Here is a 16394-nt window from a genome sequence, read left to right as displayed (position 1 = left end):
TGACAACTGCAAAGAGAAATAGACACATCTGTTTTCTGAGTAGAATGTAGAATCTATAAAGAAAAGACTGACCATTAAAATAAAATTAAATATAATGCCTGGAAAACATTATCATAGTTTTCAGTCCAGATATTGGCACATATTAATGTTTGATAACCTGCAGTAGTGAGAAGCTGAGGAAACAGGTGTACTGATGCTCTGCTGGAAGGAGAGTTAATTAGAATAACCTGTGTGGAAAGTTTGGCATTTCACAGAATTTCAAATACATATACCTAAATGACAGTAGCAAAACATATAAATAAATTACAGTTGGCAGTCATAGGGTGAAATAGTGTGAAGCCTTAAGAATGAGGATACTTTATGCCAATATGAATTGGTCTCCAGATTCTCTTGTTAAATATGGAAAGTGCAGAAGAGGGTACTATACCCAGAGTGTAGAGTGTGCTGCCATTTGTTTAACAAAAGGGGTTAATAAATACATATGTGTAGAAATAGGTGTATAAATGTAGACTTAGGCTGTTTCTGGAAGGAGACATAAGAAAACTAGTAATACTACCGTCTAGCATGGGAGGGAGCTTTTTTGCTATATGCTTTTTGATACCTATTTAATTTTTGTTTTTTTTTGTGAATGTACTACTTTAAAAAGGCAAAAAAAAAATTAAGAGCAATTATATAGAAGAAAATCTGTAAAAAAGTTTTGGTAACTCTGGCAAATTTACCTGGCCTTTAGGGTTTTAACCAAGAAGATTTGGAAGAAGAAAAAAGTGAAACCCAGGTAAAAGAAGCAGAAGATTCAGATTCTGATGATAACATAAAGAGAGGGAAACAGTAAGTTTGTTTTTTTTTTAATTTGTTAAAGAACTTAAAAAAAATGAAGGTTAGAGCCTCTCGAACTGCTTTTTCTTATTTTGGTTCCTTATTAAGGATAGGAAAGAATCTATTCCATTTCTCTTGTTTACTTCTCTATATCCAGTGAGTGTGTCTGGAAATCTATTTACTCTTGTTATTTTTTTCATTTGCCCTGTGTTCAGCTGTCTTAATTTGTGGGGTTATATGGTGTCACCTTCACCAAATAAGCTCTTGAGTTACTGAAAAATAACCTAATAATTAGAATACTTTGTTTTGAGAGAGAAAAGTTGACTTTGGGGTCCTAGGGTCAATAAGGTAAAGTTTTAACTACAAAATATTACAGATTGAATTTCACATACTTTGTTGAGATGGTTGAAATCTGTGTTAAGAAAAGTCTGGTATCTTGAAAGGTGCCAAATTAGAAGTATTTGCACTTTAGAAGAAAGTAGCATTTCATGGAGTTAGAATTAAAGTTGGTGGTTATAAACCGTGACAAAAGGAAATATGTATTTAATAGGGAATTTGTATTTCACTTGATTTTGTGTTGCTGCTTAGTATGGACTTTCTGTCGGATTTTGAGATGATGTTGCAGCGGAAGAAGAGCATGAGCGGCAAGCGCAGACGAAACCGTGATGGCGGTACTTTTATCAGTGACGCTGACGACGTCGTGAGTGCCATGATCGTCAAGATGAACGAAGCTGCTGAGGTGAGATGGGCCCCCGCTGGCTCGCTCCTTCCTTTCCTCGTTCGTCGTGTGGTCTTGGAAGGGAAGGGAGGGGAAGGGAAAAGTAGCTGGAGATAACTGTAGCTGAAATAAGACTAAACATGGGTGTTTAATTGTTGAAATGTATGTGATTGAGGGAGTATATTGTTTTTCCCGTATTAGTGCAATTTGAAATTTTCTGTCATTAAAATAGGAAAAAGCACCTAAGTAAACACTGAAACTGTTCTTTAAGAACAATAACATTATTCCCCTAAATTTGTAATTGATTAATAATTATTCCAATAGTTTTGTAGGTTTGATTAACAGACATATAGAATTTGGTGTTCTACAAAAAAAGTATATTGTCCTTTCATGTAGAAAAGATTGGTACTTGGCAAAATTGTTGCGTTAAAGTTTAGGGGGCACCTGGGTGGCTCATTCACGTAAACCATCCAACTCTTGATGTCAGCTCGGGTCTTGATCTCAGGGTCATGAGTTAAAGCCCTGCCTTGGGCTCTGTGCTAGGCATGAAGCCAATAAATACTGCTTTTTGAAAACCCTTTTTCTTCCTGGATAGGAAGACAGACAGTTGAACAATCAAAAAAAGCCAGCACTGAAAAAATTAACATTATTGCCGACTGTGGTCATGCACCTTAAGAAGTAAGTACTGTGTTTCCTTCAAAAATTTTTTTCCTTTTAATGGAATAATATTTGAACTATGTACTGGCGTTCTAGAGATGTTGATGAATGTCTGCCTTCTATCAATTCATAGAAAAATAATAATGAATAGAATTTCCTAAATCCTGTAACTTCCTCACATCGTTAACCCTTGCTCCCTGATATAAACAGAACAAATGGCAAATGGATACTGAAGAAAGAAAAGCATGTAAACTACCATGTTTGTTCTGTATAGACCCTCTTACCTGGAGTCTGGTGAAGTTGCATCTCCTCTTTCAGTGTGATGGAGGAGAGCAGAGCAGATTCTGAGGGACTACTTGAAGCATATATTATCATGTTATTATCATGAAGTATGTCACTAATCCTTCTGGAATAAGGACATTTTTTTGATAGATCCTTGATACGAGGCTCTTTCGTTGGTGTATTTGTATTCCTGACTTTTATTTCTCCTTGATCCTAATCATAGCCAACAGCATAGGCTAGAACTTTCCACTAGAAAATTGCTACCTTAATCCCAAGAGGCAGTTCTCTGTTGCAGATTTCATTTATGTAGTATTGTCATAATATGTCAATAGAATAATTGATTCTATACAATGGAACAATTCTATAAAATGGAACTTAAATATCAATGTATCTTTGGGATTTTTTTTTTCTGATAGGAGAATAATATTCTCCTTGGTGTCCTGCCAAGAATAGCATAATTCTGGGTTCTCTTATTACCTAACCAGTTCAAGAATCTCTAAACATTTTTTTGTAGTTGAAATAATTGGAGCTCATTATTCTTACTGTCTGTACTGTTCGTATCAGCATTAACCTGTCTTGTGTAATTCGCATTTTTAACAATGATCTTTGCCTGTCAAATCTGTTTTTAAAGTAAGAACTAAATTTCATACTGCTTTTGAAACAATATGAAATAATGTATGAGGGTAACTTTTTAAAGTAGTTTTTGGAAATTTCGCTAAATATATAAGAAAATCCAGAGGAAACTACAGTGGAACCAAGTTTCATAGACTTGACTTTTTTTTTTTAATTACTGCAGGCAAGACCTTAAAGAAACATTTATTGACAGTGGTGTGATGTCTGCCATCAAAGAATGGCTCTCCCCTCTACCTGATAGGAGTTTGCCAGCACTAAAGATTCGAGAGGAGCTATTGAAGATTCTACAAGAGGTTAGACTGCATACTCCTCTTATTATCTGATGTGGTCTGTATAATCACAACCTCTGTGTCTTACCATGTACTTGTACATTCTCTCTGCCATCGTCTACCAGAACAGGGGTTTCATGTTATATATGTTTAAGTAGGAACATACCAAATAAGATGAACATAATAAGAAAGGCCTTATAAAATTTCATTTAACCATAGAACTGGAAGAAAAAGATCTTGGAATTGCTGTTGTTTATTTGAGAGGAATCATACAGTAGTGGACATGTTCTAGGGAGGCATTTGAAGTAGAAAAGGCACCAACCTCAGTCGGATAAATGTGCATGTGAGTCTTGAGCTGGACTGCCTTTATGTGGCTGTGACACCTTGGGCAGGCTACTTAACTTCTGAAGGAATTACCAAGGAACTTCCTATGTGCTAGATGTTCATACATGTATTGGTTGATTTATTCCTCACAACAAACCTGCAAGGTAGGTGTATTGTCTGCATTCTACAGATGAGGAAATTAAGACTCAGAGAAGTTAAATGACTTATCCAAGGTCACATAACTAGCAGATGGCTATGCTTGGGTTCAGACTGATTAAAAGGCCTGTATTGACTCTTATATTAAACTACTAACCTCTGAGTACGGTTAGTTTACATTTTCTCACATTGTTAAGTTTTACTCTGACTTGGTGTAATACTGAACTCTCAACTTAGGGTGTGAACACAGAGTATCTTTGTGTTCAGAGTCTGCAGATCCTGAAAACAGATTTTTTGGTTATTCTGTTGCGAATGAACCAGGCCTTGGAGGTCCGCTAGAGTAGATTGGCAGGAATCCCAGCTTCTGAGTGATTAATGTGTATGTGTGTGTTTATGTTCCCCAGCTACCTAGTGTGAGCCAGGAGACCCTGAAGCATAGTGGGATTGGACGAGCAGTGATGTATCTCTATAAACACCCCAAGGAATCAAGGTCCAACAAGGATATGGCAGGGAAATTAATCAGTATGTACATTTTGCTTTTTGTTTGTTGTGTTTGTGTATATCAGAAAGACATGTATATATAATTATATTTTTATCAAGATTCATTTAAAATGATTTCATAAAGTAGAATAGAAAATTTTTTGATTAATTTCTTGTAGGTACCACCTTTTTTACCCTTAAACTTAAAATATTTTCTCAGCATATTTAAGTATATTATCAGTATTAAGGATAGCAAGTGAAAAGTGTCTAATCCTGGACCGGAGCATGTATAGAGAGAGGGTTAGTTTACGGCCCTGGATCAGTCATACCTGGGTTCAAATCCTTCCCTGCATATCCTTAGGCAAGTGATTTAAACTCTAAGCCTTGGTTTCCTCCTCTGTAAAATAATTATGTATTCACTTAAATAAAAGTTAAATGAGAGGACATATATAAAGCACAGTGCTTAGCACATAGTAAGTCCTCAAGAAATGTTTGCCACTAGTGCTATCGTTGTTAACTTTTATAATGGTCTCCAAAGCTTTTTGCGTGTTCTATTTAATGATACCAGAGGAATCCAGGAGTCTGGATGAAATTCATGTAACCTATTAACCATATCATTTATGAAATCCTTCAGTTTTAAGAATGAAAACCATGGATGTTTTCATCGTTCTCCTTAATTCTTTCTGTGCTCTGTGTTAGGAATTTTTTAAACTTCTAGGGTATATCAAAAAAAACCACTTCTCCTATATGTGAATACAGTCATTATTTTTCTCCTGATATTCTTCCTTCCTGACTCTATCAAAACTTTGCAGGAGAAATTTATTTTTTGTTATAAATCAGAGAAATGTTACATTTTTGATTTTGTTAATAATCTGTAGTGCACTATTATATGATAAACTTCTAATGCTTTAATGCATCAGTTCTCAACTCTGATTTTGCCCTCGGCTGACAAGTAGAGTATTTCCAGTGATACCCATGACTTACTATAACAGCGATTCTGAATCCAATGGTGGGATCGGTGGGTCTGTGTATATAAGGTTACATAGACCCCTGAGACTCCCTGCTTCCTTCTTCTTTGATAACACTTACATTGTCTGTGACGGTTCTTGTTTTGATAGTGTACTAAATGTAGTAGTTAGCCACATTATGTTTGAGAACAAAACCGTCAACTGGCACCTCTGGACTTTTGCTGATTGAACACTGGGCACGTAGTAGTTTTCTTCCTGGTCACATCACTGTTAACAGCTTTCTTAGACTTAGTGAAATCTGGCCTCTGCACTCTTAAAACACAATTTTTGAAGATGTAGACCATTTTACAATTTGACTTGTTTTTGGTTAGAATAGGAAAGTAGAAGAATTTTAAGATTTTCTATTTTCAATAGAGTACATTTTTAGAAATTAGGTTATGAAATGTCAACACAGCTAGTTGATGACTATCCAAGTGAGTCAGGTGTTACTTCCTGTAAACCTCTGTGGTGGTTATAAATGACTTTTTTACATTGAATTTTCTGAATCAGCTGAAGCTGGTTATGACACTGGTACTGAATGCCTGGAATATTACATCACACTGGGGTGTGTCTGTTCCAGGGAGTGGAGCAGAAATGCTACTTTGCGGTCTAAACATTCGATTTTTCCTTCTAACAGATGAATGGTCTCGGCCTATATTTGGTCTTACCTCAAACTATAAAGGTATGACAAGAGAAGAAAGAGAGCAGAGAGATCTAGAACAAATGCCTCAGCGACGGAGAATGAACAGGTATGAGTCAGTAGAGTAAATCTTATTGCAATAACTCCATTGTTTTGTAAATAGGATCATTAAGAGTCCTGCAGAATGGTAGGATTTTGTCTTTTCTGTCGCCTTGATATGCCTGTGAAGATCATATCTTTTTAGTTTCAGTGTGGTACTCTACAGTGAAGACCCACCCTCCCTCCTTTTTTGGTTCAATCTGGTGGAATTTGGCATCTGCCACATTTTCAGAGGTTGCTTGTGGAGTAAAAACTTTCCCTTTCTCAGGCCTATTTTCAAATTCTTAGAAAAAAAATTGTTACTGGTTCATTTTGTATCAAAAAGCCAGATGTAGTTGCATCCAGGATGGCAGGGTTATAAGAGACCAAAATGGCAGTTACTGCTCACCATGATGAAAGCTGGCATACAGACGGTCATTAAAAGAAGTAGTGCTTTGACAAAATTAGGAGTAATTTTCCCAGATCCAGGGTAAGGGAACTACCTGTGGTCTAAAATGCTGCTTTGCTGTTTTTTTCTTAGTTGTATGATTCTGACGGTCGTGGTATCTCATGGATTACTTTTTTCACAGCACTGGTGGTCAGACACCCCGAAGAGACCTGGAGAAGGTGCTGACGGGAGAAGAGAAGTAAGATTTTTTATTGTATTTTCTTCTTGGACTTCATATAGAGAATCTTCTGCTTGTTGCTTTGATTTAAGAAAGGTTGCAGGGGCACCTGGGTGGCTCAGTCGGTTAAGCCTCTGACTTCGGTTCAGGTCAGATCTCATGTTCGTGGGTTCGAGCCCCGCGTCAGGCTCTGTGCTGACAGCTAGCTCAGCCTGGAGCCTGCTTCCGGTTCTGTGTCTCCTTCTCTCTCTGCCCCTCCCCGTCTAATGCTCTGTCTCTCTCTGTATCAAAAATAAATAAAACATTAAAAAAAAAAAAAGGTTGCAAATGAGACCATGTTATGTTCACATTGGTGGGGGATGATTTTTAGTTTAGCATTTATTGGACATCCCCAAATACAGTGGTACTGGGGACACAGAAGGTTAGAAGACATATTAGCAGGGGCAGAATTGTCAAGAGTTGGTGACTCTGGGTGGGAAGTTTGACCAGAGCTGAAGACACCAACCACCATTTTACCCCAAGTAACTGAGACAGTGGTAGAACCGTTTGCTCAAATGGAGAGGAAGACAGGATCTTAAGGGCATAGGTGCTCTCTGGACTGAGCATAGTAAATGGGAGATGCTTGGGATCTCCACATTGGGATGGGATGGATATTCCAATAAATATCATGGGTCTAAAACTGGAATGTGGAGCTAGAGACATAATAGATCTGATAGTTATCTCCACAGGAAAGTTCTTTGAGTCAAGAAAGTATGGGGTAGGAAGTAAATCACAAAGGGCACCACTTTGGAAAGGGCTGTAGCCAGTGAAGGCAAGTAAGTGGGCACACCTCTTGTCTTGCATGTTGGCGAGGACCCTGGAGGAGGGATGAGGCCATGCTAGAGAGGGCCAGGGGCAGATGATGCCAAGGGGTTAGTACAGCAAGTGTTGGCAGTGAGGTGGCACCCGCATCGTGAGGGGGGTTAGTACAGTGAGTGTTGGCAGTTATGAAAGGTTATGAGAAGTTTCTTTGGCTAGCCACATAATTTATTCACTTATTTGAAGATTGTAGAAGCTTGATGTTAAGACTAGATTAAACAACAAAAAAGAACAGATTAAACTGTGAGCTAAACTCTGACTGAAACTGTGCAATGAAATAGAAACAATGTAGAATTTTTTATCCTTCTCTCCCACACTAGCCTGTCCACATCCACTCTTCCTTTACCACTAGGGATGGATGTTTAGCTAAAGGTTGAGTGATTTGAATGCTCAGACATTTTCAAATAGGCCTTATGAAGGATGCTAGTCTTAATTTAGTCTCAAATTTGTACATAGAAGCAACTGTACGTCACGCCATCAGATGCTGTCAAGGATGCTGGGAAAGTAGCTTAGCCCCTACATTGCTGTGGGTAAAACGATGAATTTTTTTTTTAATGAATCTCTTATAAAATTCAACCTGCAGCCACTGTATGACTCAGCACTTTGCTCTCCTGGTTATGTATCCCAGAGTAGTGAATGCTTGTGTTTGTACAGAAACCTGTAAATGAGCATACAGCTTTATTCACAATAGTCTAAGCTGGAAACAACCCAGATGTCCTTCAGCAAGCCAACGGTCAAGCTGTGGTACATCCATACTATAGATACGACACAGTAATGAAAGGAACCAAATATTGATGGGTGTAACAACTTGGATGGGTCCTCAGAGGTGTTATGTGTAGTGGATAGAACCATTTCTGAGGATTTCATGGTGTATTCCATTTATATAACGTTGTTGAAATGCTACAGTTACAGAAATGGAGAGCAGATTCATGGTCACCAGAGGTTAGAGGTGGACAGATGGGGTAGGAAGGTGGACATGTTTTTATAGAAAGGAAACAGGACAGTCCCTTGTGGTAAATACATGAACCTGCACATGTGAGAAACTTGTGTGGAACTAATAATCACACAGACACAGAAATGAGTATAAGTAAAAATGGAGGAATATAAATAAAACCATCAATACCTAGGTGTGTTCTTTTTTTATTATTGTTTTTTTTAAGTATTACTTCTTTTGAGAAAGCATGCAAGCAGGGGAGGGGCAGAGAGCGGGGAGAGAATCCCATACAGGCTCTGTGCCATCAGCGGCTGGGACAGGGCTTGATCTCATGCCTGTGAGATTTGACCTGAGCCAAGATCAAGAGTCAGGTGCCCAACCGAGCCACCCAGGTGCCCCAGTTGTGTTCTTGTAGCATAATTGTGCATGTTGTTACCATTGGAGAGACACTAGATCTTTCTGTATTGTTTCTTAAACTACATGTAAATCAATAATTATTGCAACTTTAAAGACAAACAAAAATTAGGGATTGGTTGCATATACAAAACCATGTAAACTGCTTTGTGGGCATACTCCATTTTGAGGGATCATTTTGGCTAGTTTATTTTTCATCTCACAAGTAAATCCATGAGGAACTCCACTAGACCAGAGAATTGAAATTTAGGATTCTGATGTGGGAAGCAACCTTGGAAAGAGTGAGGCTTGACTAGGAAGGAGTGAGGAGTGAAGCTGAGGAGAGGCTACAAGGAATGCTGAAAATGCAGAGGAAGTCCGCTTTGGGAGGGAAGCGGAAGGATTCTTAGTGTGACGTGAGTGACGGCAAGCACGGCCAGCTTGAGACAGCAGGAGGGCAGAGCGGGTGACCTGGAGAGGTGGAGGGTATTGAGGCACCTGTGCAGCTGACTCCGCTGAGCCCAGCTGTGATCGGCTATGTGACTGCATGCTCTCCTTCTATCCTCAGAGCTCTCAGACCCGGAGATCCTGGATTCTGTGCCCGTGCGAGGGTCCCCATGCCCTCAAACAAGGACTATGTTGTCCGACCTAAGTGGAATGTGGAAATGGAGTCATCCAGGGTAAGCAAGCAGGGAAATGGCGAGGTGGCTCTCAAGTGCAAGTTACTGGTTTGTCTTTTTACTTCATGGGTAATACCTCTTAACAGTTCTTGAGATTTATCTGATTGAAGGAGAGCTGTTTTCTGGTCTCTCAGCTAGCCAGATCATTCATTGCTTGTGGGCTTTACTTCAGACTTAAAGCAGCATGACCAAGCCAGGAAGTTTCTTTTCATTAATCCCTTTATTTCAACTGAATCTTGAAACCTAGAGTGTTTTCATGCAATCATTTTTTTTAGAGCCATGAGAAGCAACTCCCTGCTTCTACAGTCTCCCCCCTCCCTTTCTCTTCAGCTGTTTTAGGTAATTCTTTTGTGAAATATTTAGGGTAGACACTTCCTCTGTCATCATTGTAAATACTACTCCGCGATTTACATTGCTCTTCAGTAATCTTTTTTTATTCTCCATTCAAATCACTCTTTCTAGCCTGGTATTCTTAAAAAGGGCCTAAGCCGGTTGGAAAAGCATAAGAGGCGATTTGCAGAACAGAAACGACTCAGCAAAGTGCACCGTGCTGTCAAGTTCAGCATTGAAGGCAACAGGATGCCCCTGTAGTCCTGGCCCTACCAGAGTGTATCGGGAGGTACCCCCAGGGAAGCATGCTCTGTGCATGGGCTTGAATTGTCAGCAGCTAGAGTGAAAACAAGCGTGCGTGTGCTTTCTTAACCAGAAAAGGCGCGGCCCACTTTTAGTTACTGAAAAAATGACGTTAACAAACACTTTGTGACTTTTGAGGCCTATTGAATGTTTAAACATGGATATGGAAGTTTCTTCCTTTATTAGAAAGGAAATTCATATATAATTCATATATAATTAAGTCCCTGATAAGCATTTGGTCTTCCTCTGATGCATTTTTATTAAAAAGGCTTTTTTAGGGTCCAGAATCACAGTAGTCTGCATTACAGGCATGTAAATATAGCTTCTTAGTGGAAGGGAGGTGGCTTTTCCACCCAGTGTCTGTGTGCATTTGAGGACCCATTGCGTGAGGCCTTACACTGAATATTTAGGAAATAAACTGGATGGATTTAGTTCATGATCAGAAGTGAAAGAGTTGGGACCGTTTGTAGCAATGCCTTTGGCACTGTGGACTCCTGAGAGTCTGAGCATGTTGCCTTCCTCTCATGACTTCTCTGTGACCCCAGCTCAGGCGACTCTCACGACTACACACCTCCGTACCCGTTCACTTTTGCTGTTAAGCTGCAATCAAAACAAAGCACACTTTCTTACTTAGAATAAACAAAAGACAGAAGAGCACTATTGCTTCAGAGCCAAGAACATTTTTGTAACTTCCTTCCCCCTTTTTATACTTTTACCCATATCCACGTCCCTTGATATCCCTTCTCTTCCTTAGCCACCCCTCTTTTTACTTTTACTTTTTTCACTCACTGCCTTTTCCTTCTTTCAGTTCTTTTCTCTGGTACTTTCTCTTCCCCAGCATGCTTACTTTTGAGAATTGAGAACTACCATATGGCAAAGAAACTGGAATAAAAAAGTCTCAGTGGCCACTTCTCTTTGGAAGCCTATCTGTGTCCTGAATGGCATGTGCCTTCTACCCATATGTGACAGGGAGGTGGGAAGAGATGGCCCAGCCTCCTGCTAGAGCAGCGAGAGGTGACCAGCAGGAGGAGAGAGAGATTTAAGCTCAACTCCTTTCCTTCATCCCAGCACTCCCAAGATCACAATGTGCCAGTATTTATCTAGGCCTGAGTCTGCCTGATAGAGCTCTGCCAATAAATCGGTAAGGCATGACCTGGGAGCTGCTGGTTTCCGTTACATTTAGGATTGTGTCCTTAGACCACCAGACACTGTTTCCCCTGTGTAGGAAACGTCTTCACAGGGTGTCCACACCACACAGACACTAAGATTACTGTGAGAAAACGTATTTTCCAAGAAGAAAATTGGAGTAAATGGCTTTCAAATGAAATTGTTTTAAATGTCATTTTTATCTTTGAAATTACATAAGTAAATATAAAACACTTTAGAATAACCCATTCCCAAAACCCTGCTCTTCCTCAAAGTCCCCACTATTAACAGTTTGATGTGTTAAATGTATTTCTAGTACTTCAAAGTTGGTTTTTTCTGGTTGTAATTATAGAAAAGTCTGAGATTAGAAAGGGAAATCACCCTTTCAAATTCAAAAGCAGTTTGATACAATTTTTGCCCTTTTTTTCTATTGATACTTTTCATATCATTAAAATTATTCTGTATATAATTTTGGTCACTTTCCCTTATAATTTTATCATTTATAATGGCTGCCTAATAGTCTATTATGTGAATATACAATTTGCTTATTCCTCTATGGTTTCTGATTTTTCACTCCTAAATAATGCAGTAACCTATACTACATTGTATGTTTATATGTTAATTTTTTCCATGGAGTGCTTTTAAGATAACACTAAAATGACAAAAAACAATGTATGTTTTTATATAAACTTTTAAATGCATAAAGCACAAATAAAATTAATGTTGTTTGTAATTCCACCACACCTTAAATAATTTTGGGCTACTTCCTTTTTGTCCTTTTTATATTGTACATAAACATTGCTGGTTTTGTGCTTTGGTATTTTTGTTTTCAACTTTTATGCAAAACTGTTATTTTATACTTTGTTGGATTAGTGTTTTACTTAACATGGTAAAAATTCATTTGAGTAAACATTCTTCAGTGACTTAATATTGTGCTCTAATACAGTTCTACCATAATTTTTTAAAGCAAACCCATCTTGCTAATCTTTTTAGCTGCTTTTGGTTTTTCACTGATGAAATAGTGCAGCATACACTTTGTCCTAAGAAAGTGGTGCAGAATTGAGTCAGGCGAGAGATCATTGAATTTGGCATGTTAGATACTGTCTCCTGTGTGTTTCCAGGCTTGGGGAAATTAGTTGTCTGCCAGCTACGAGTCTTATAAGTTCTATAACTAGGAGTGGATTCATGTCACCTGGGTATGTCCCATTTGATGAGACTAGAGGGCCCGGATTGTTAGGGTCCTAGGAGACACTATTGACTGGTGTGAAAAGCTGCTGGGAGTTGAGGAATTGGTGCAGATCTGAGCAGGTAAGGCTTCTGATGTGGACTGACTATGAGTACTGAAAATCAGGACACATGATCTGAAAGGAGGTCACATATTTAGGACTGTCCAGGCTGAGTGAAGAAGTGGGATATGACTTGGGAGATTCCCCAACTCAAAGGAACATCACCACACTAGTACCCACCCCCAGTGTCTTCTGAGCCCTCCCTTCTTTTAGCAGTCTTGGAACTGAGCTTCACAGATGACTCCGTAGTAAACATCTGGGGAGAAGAATTAGAAAAACTCCTCTCTTTTTAAACCACTCAACATTCTTAAAGATGGGAATTGTCAGTAACACTGGTCAGCAAGAGTTCGCCCTGATCTTTGATAGCAGTGGCAGACCTTCTCAGCATTTTTAAAGGTATTGATTTCTAGAGACTGCATCTCTTCAAGACGCACAGTTGTTTCAAATTATAAAAGAAATAACCAAAAACTAAATCTTTAAACGTAAAAGATTTGCTGGAAGAGATGCAAGAAGTGGTAAGCCCCTTGGATCAAAAGACTTAATTGAGTTTATTTTTTGAATCAAGTATACTTATAAATCTAGTTTGTTCCAAAGTAGCAGTAATAACAGTAATAACTGATACTTATTTTGAGCACTGACTGTATGCTAGTATTTGACAGTGTTACCTCATTTACCTCTCCTGGTGCTCCTGAAAGTACAGACCAGGGACCTAGTTTTGCCCAGGGCTACAGACCCTGCTGAAGCAGAGCAAGACTCACTTCAAGTGTGAAACGAGAGCTTCGCCACTTAACACATTCGCTTTACTTGGCTTCTAACCTCATTCATTATGCTTCAGGCTTTTTCTCAGGTGAGTTTTCTTGCTGTAAAAGATCAATTTTCCTTCACACCAGCACTGTTTGAAGGTGAATATGACAAGTGGTCAGCTCCATGTTGACCTGTGAAAGGGGAAAGTACACAGTCAGAATGTAATTTGATGGGATTGGAGGGAATCATGGTTTAAATTGTCCCTCTTTCATCTAGATTTCTGTGGACTGAGGCAAAATTTCAAAATCCAGCACAGACAACTGTTCATTATTCTTCATTGAGAGAGTTTAATATGCATACATTACTAACACTCTGTTGTTCGTGAGGTCACCAAAGCATATTACGATTCCAGAGATAGGAGCCCTTTTAACTTTCAGATAAAAGAAGATGAAAGACAGAACTGGATTTGTGTATTTCAATAATTTGTTCTTTAATTTTTACCCCACTCTTAGTTTCAGGGGACCTCCAAGAAGGGTATCAGTCGACTGGATAAACAGATGAGAAAGTTCACTGATATCAGGAAAAAAAGCAGATCTGCACACGCAGTGAAAATCAGCATCGAGGGCAATAAAATGCCATTGTGACCTTCCCTGGGATGTGTCCCCATCTCTAAGAAATACGCAATGGACTCTGGAGGAAGAAGAGGATATTTTAAAATTTCTTTTTTAGTGTTTCTGTAAATGATTCTGCTTGTATCAAATGTTGTCATAGGACTCGTATTTCTCTCACTTGTATTTAAAACTGTTGTGTACTTTGTACAGAAGACTGCTAGTCCTACTTCTATAAACTTTACACAATAAAGTTCCATTCTGGTTTTGGGGGGCCGTCTCTTCATTGTCTTAGAGGATCTATTCTCGGGGTGAAAATGGTTCTTGGTGAGGGAAAAAAGCCTTTGGTATTACAGTGGTTTGTGACCCTTCGTGTTCAGCCTACCTGACTGTGGTACAGTAAGGAATTTAAGGAATTTGTCTGGACCCTATCTTGGGTTTCTAACAAGGAGCTTCTAAAACCCTTGGCATTTCCTGGGAGGTAGTAATGGCATTGTGATGCCAACGAGGAGGCTCATGGTAGGCCCCTAGATAGCTTGGTGGAGCTGTCACCAGAAAGATCTACCATGTAATTTGAGGGTTGAGACTTTGGGCAGGCCTGATGCCTGGTAGGCGTGAGAGGATGGAGTTCAGTCATGTGCCCAGTGATGTCATCAATCATGCCTGAATAGTGAAAGCCTAGTTAAAAACTGGACACTGAAGCTCCCTGGGGCTTTGTGATTGGTGAGCACACTGAAGAGCTGAGATGGTGATATGCCTTTGTTCCACAAAGAAGAGAGGATGTGGGAGCTCTGTCTCCTCCCAGAACGTGCCCTGTCCTGTGTGTCTTCATTTCGTTGATCTTTCTACTTTGAGTCCTTTATAATAAAACTAATTGTAAACATTGTCCTCTCCTGAGTTTCTGTTAGTCCTTTGAGCAAATTTTTGAACCTGAGGGGATCATGGAAATCCCCAGATTTGTAACCAGTCAGTCAAAAGTGGGCATGGACCCTCTTGGAGCTGGCCTCCAAAATGGGGACAGTACTGTGGAGAATTGAGACCTTAAACCTGTGGAGTCCCATGCTAACTCCAAGTGGTTAGTGTCAGAATGGAATCACAGTACACTAGTTGGGGTTGCAAGGAAATACCAACAAAATCTTAATTTCTATTGTTAGGGAAATCTTAATTACTTGATTTTAATTAACACTGACGTTTTCTCACGGGAAGGGTGCTATAATGAAAAAGAGGGTGAGAAATACTGCCTTCAGAGGAAATTTGGATATAACTGAAGATCTGTGCCAGTTACTGATAGCACTTGGGCAGTTGGGATAGATTATTATAGTTGATGGCTATCTTCTGTTTTTGTGATACTTTGAGCTTATTTTGATAGTCGGTAGATTTAATTATGAAGAATCTTTGATTATTCAAAATGACTAAATCTAAGAACCAGGAATTCATTGTAATTGTAGAAATTCTACTCTGATAGGAATTGGAATAGGGTTTCTGACAGCCTTGAATTTCCAAAACAAAAAACCATGAAAATCTTGCCATAAAAGCCAAAATAGAATACAGTGTTGCACTTAAAAGAATCTGAATCTCTACATTTATTATCAACAAGCTTAGAAGCAGAGATAGTGAGCTATAAAAGGCAAGTACATAAAGATATTATTAGGTAATCACCACTATGTGGAGATTTCTACACTGCCCTTTTGCTTCATATAGCCTCAAAAAAAGCCACCTATTGAAGCCCATGTTGATGACCCTGGTCATTAAAACTTCTATACAAGAAAGGTAAGGGTCAGAGTCGTACCTTCTAAAAAAAGATTTAGTTTACCAATATAGTATTTTGCCATTTAGTGGGGTAAGCTCCAATTACCTGATGATTTCTCCCATATAGGTAAAACTGGTAGTCAAGTGATAATCATACCTGAGGAATTCAAAATGATGTGAAGGTTGTCTTCTACTGTATGGAAGCAAAGATTGTTTGTATATAAGTAATCCTTGTTCAGTGGGTAATTTTTTTAATTCTGGAAATATTCCCAACTCACCATTATGTGGCAAGATTGGCAAAATAAATTCCTATATGCTCTTCACCTATATTTAACCAATTGTGAACATTTGGTTCACAAATTTTGTACATATGAGTAACTTGCTGACAGCTTGCCTCTTGGTTCCCAAATTTTTAAGCAGATTTCTCTCCACAAGGACCTTGAGTTTGTCCCAGTGTTGGTGGTGGCAACATTGGGCATTTGAATGGAGTGAAACAGTCATTTTCTTTCCAGTTGAAAAAATTGTCGACTAATTATAATTCTCTTAAGTTAATTGTAAATATATAAAATACACATAAAATTTGACATCTTAAAGTACCATTTATATGTACAGTTAGTGACGTTAAGTCCATTCACTCTGCAACCATCACTTCCTTTCATCTCCAGAAATCTTTTCAT

The 16394-nt window shown here is 38.8% G+C and overlaps 1 protein-coding gene and 1 long non-coding RNA gene across 5 annotated transcripts in view; one reads left to right on the top strand and one right to left on the bottom strand.

Moving 5' to 3' along the window:
- The window catches only part of IWS1 (interacts with SUPT6H, CTD assembly factor 1), a 38314-nt gene extending 23461 nt beyond the window's left edge, over window positions 1-14853 (top strand). For 2 of the 4 annotated variants that reach the window (XM_029934765.1, XM_029934764.1), the window contains exons 6-14: window positions 731-828; window positions 1405-1555; window positions 2130-2212; window positions 3270-3399; window positions 4260-4377; window positions 5980-6091; window positions 6651-6707; window positions 9440-9551; window positions 13873-14853. In XM_029934765.1, the coding sequence (XP_029790625.1) occupies window positions 731-828; window positions 1405-1555; window positions 2130-2212; window positions 3270-3399; window positions 4260-4377; window positions 5980-6091; window positions 6651-6707; window positions 9440-9551; window positions 13873-14004 (993 nt within the window). In that variant the 3' untranslated portion in view covers window positions 14005-14853. Of the gene's footprint in view, window positions 1-730; window positions 829-1404; window positions 1556-2129; window positions 2213-3269; window positions 3400-4259; window positions 4378-5979; window positions 6092-6650; window positions 6708-9439; window positions 9552-10013; window positions 13399-13872 lie in introns of those variants that run through there. The other 2 variants (XM_029934766.1, XR_003906735.1) reach the window with 2 other exon arrangements.
- LOC115287936 lies at window positions 10424-13595 on the bottom strand. The gene is made up of 2 exons (XR_003906738.1): window positions 13375-13595; window positions 10424-10784 (listed from the first exon to the last, which is right to left on the bottom strand). It is a non-coding gene; the product is annotated as an uncharacterized LOC115287936 (long non-coding RNA).
- Window positions 14854-16394: the final 1541 nt, after the last annotated feature.

Source organism: Suricata suricatta, chromosome 3, assembly GCF_006229205.1.
Source record: "Suricata suricatta isolate VVHF042 chromosome 3, meerkat_22Aug2017_6uvM2_HiC, whole genome shotgun sequence".
Taxonomy (NCBI): domain Eukaryota; kingdom Metazoa; phylum Chordata; class Mammalia; order Carnivora; family Herpestidae; genus Suricata; species Suricata suricatta.
This window is presented reverse-complemented; position numbering and strand designations above follow the sequence as displayed.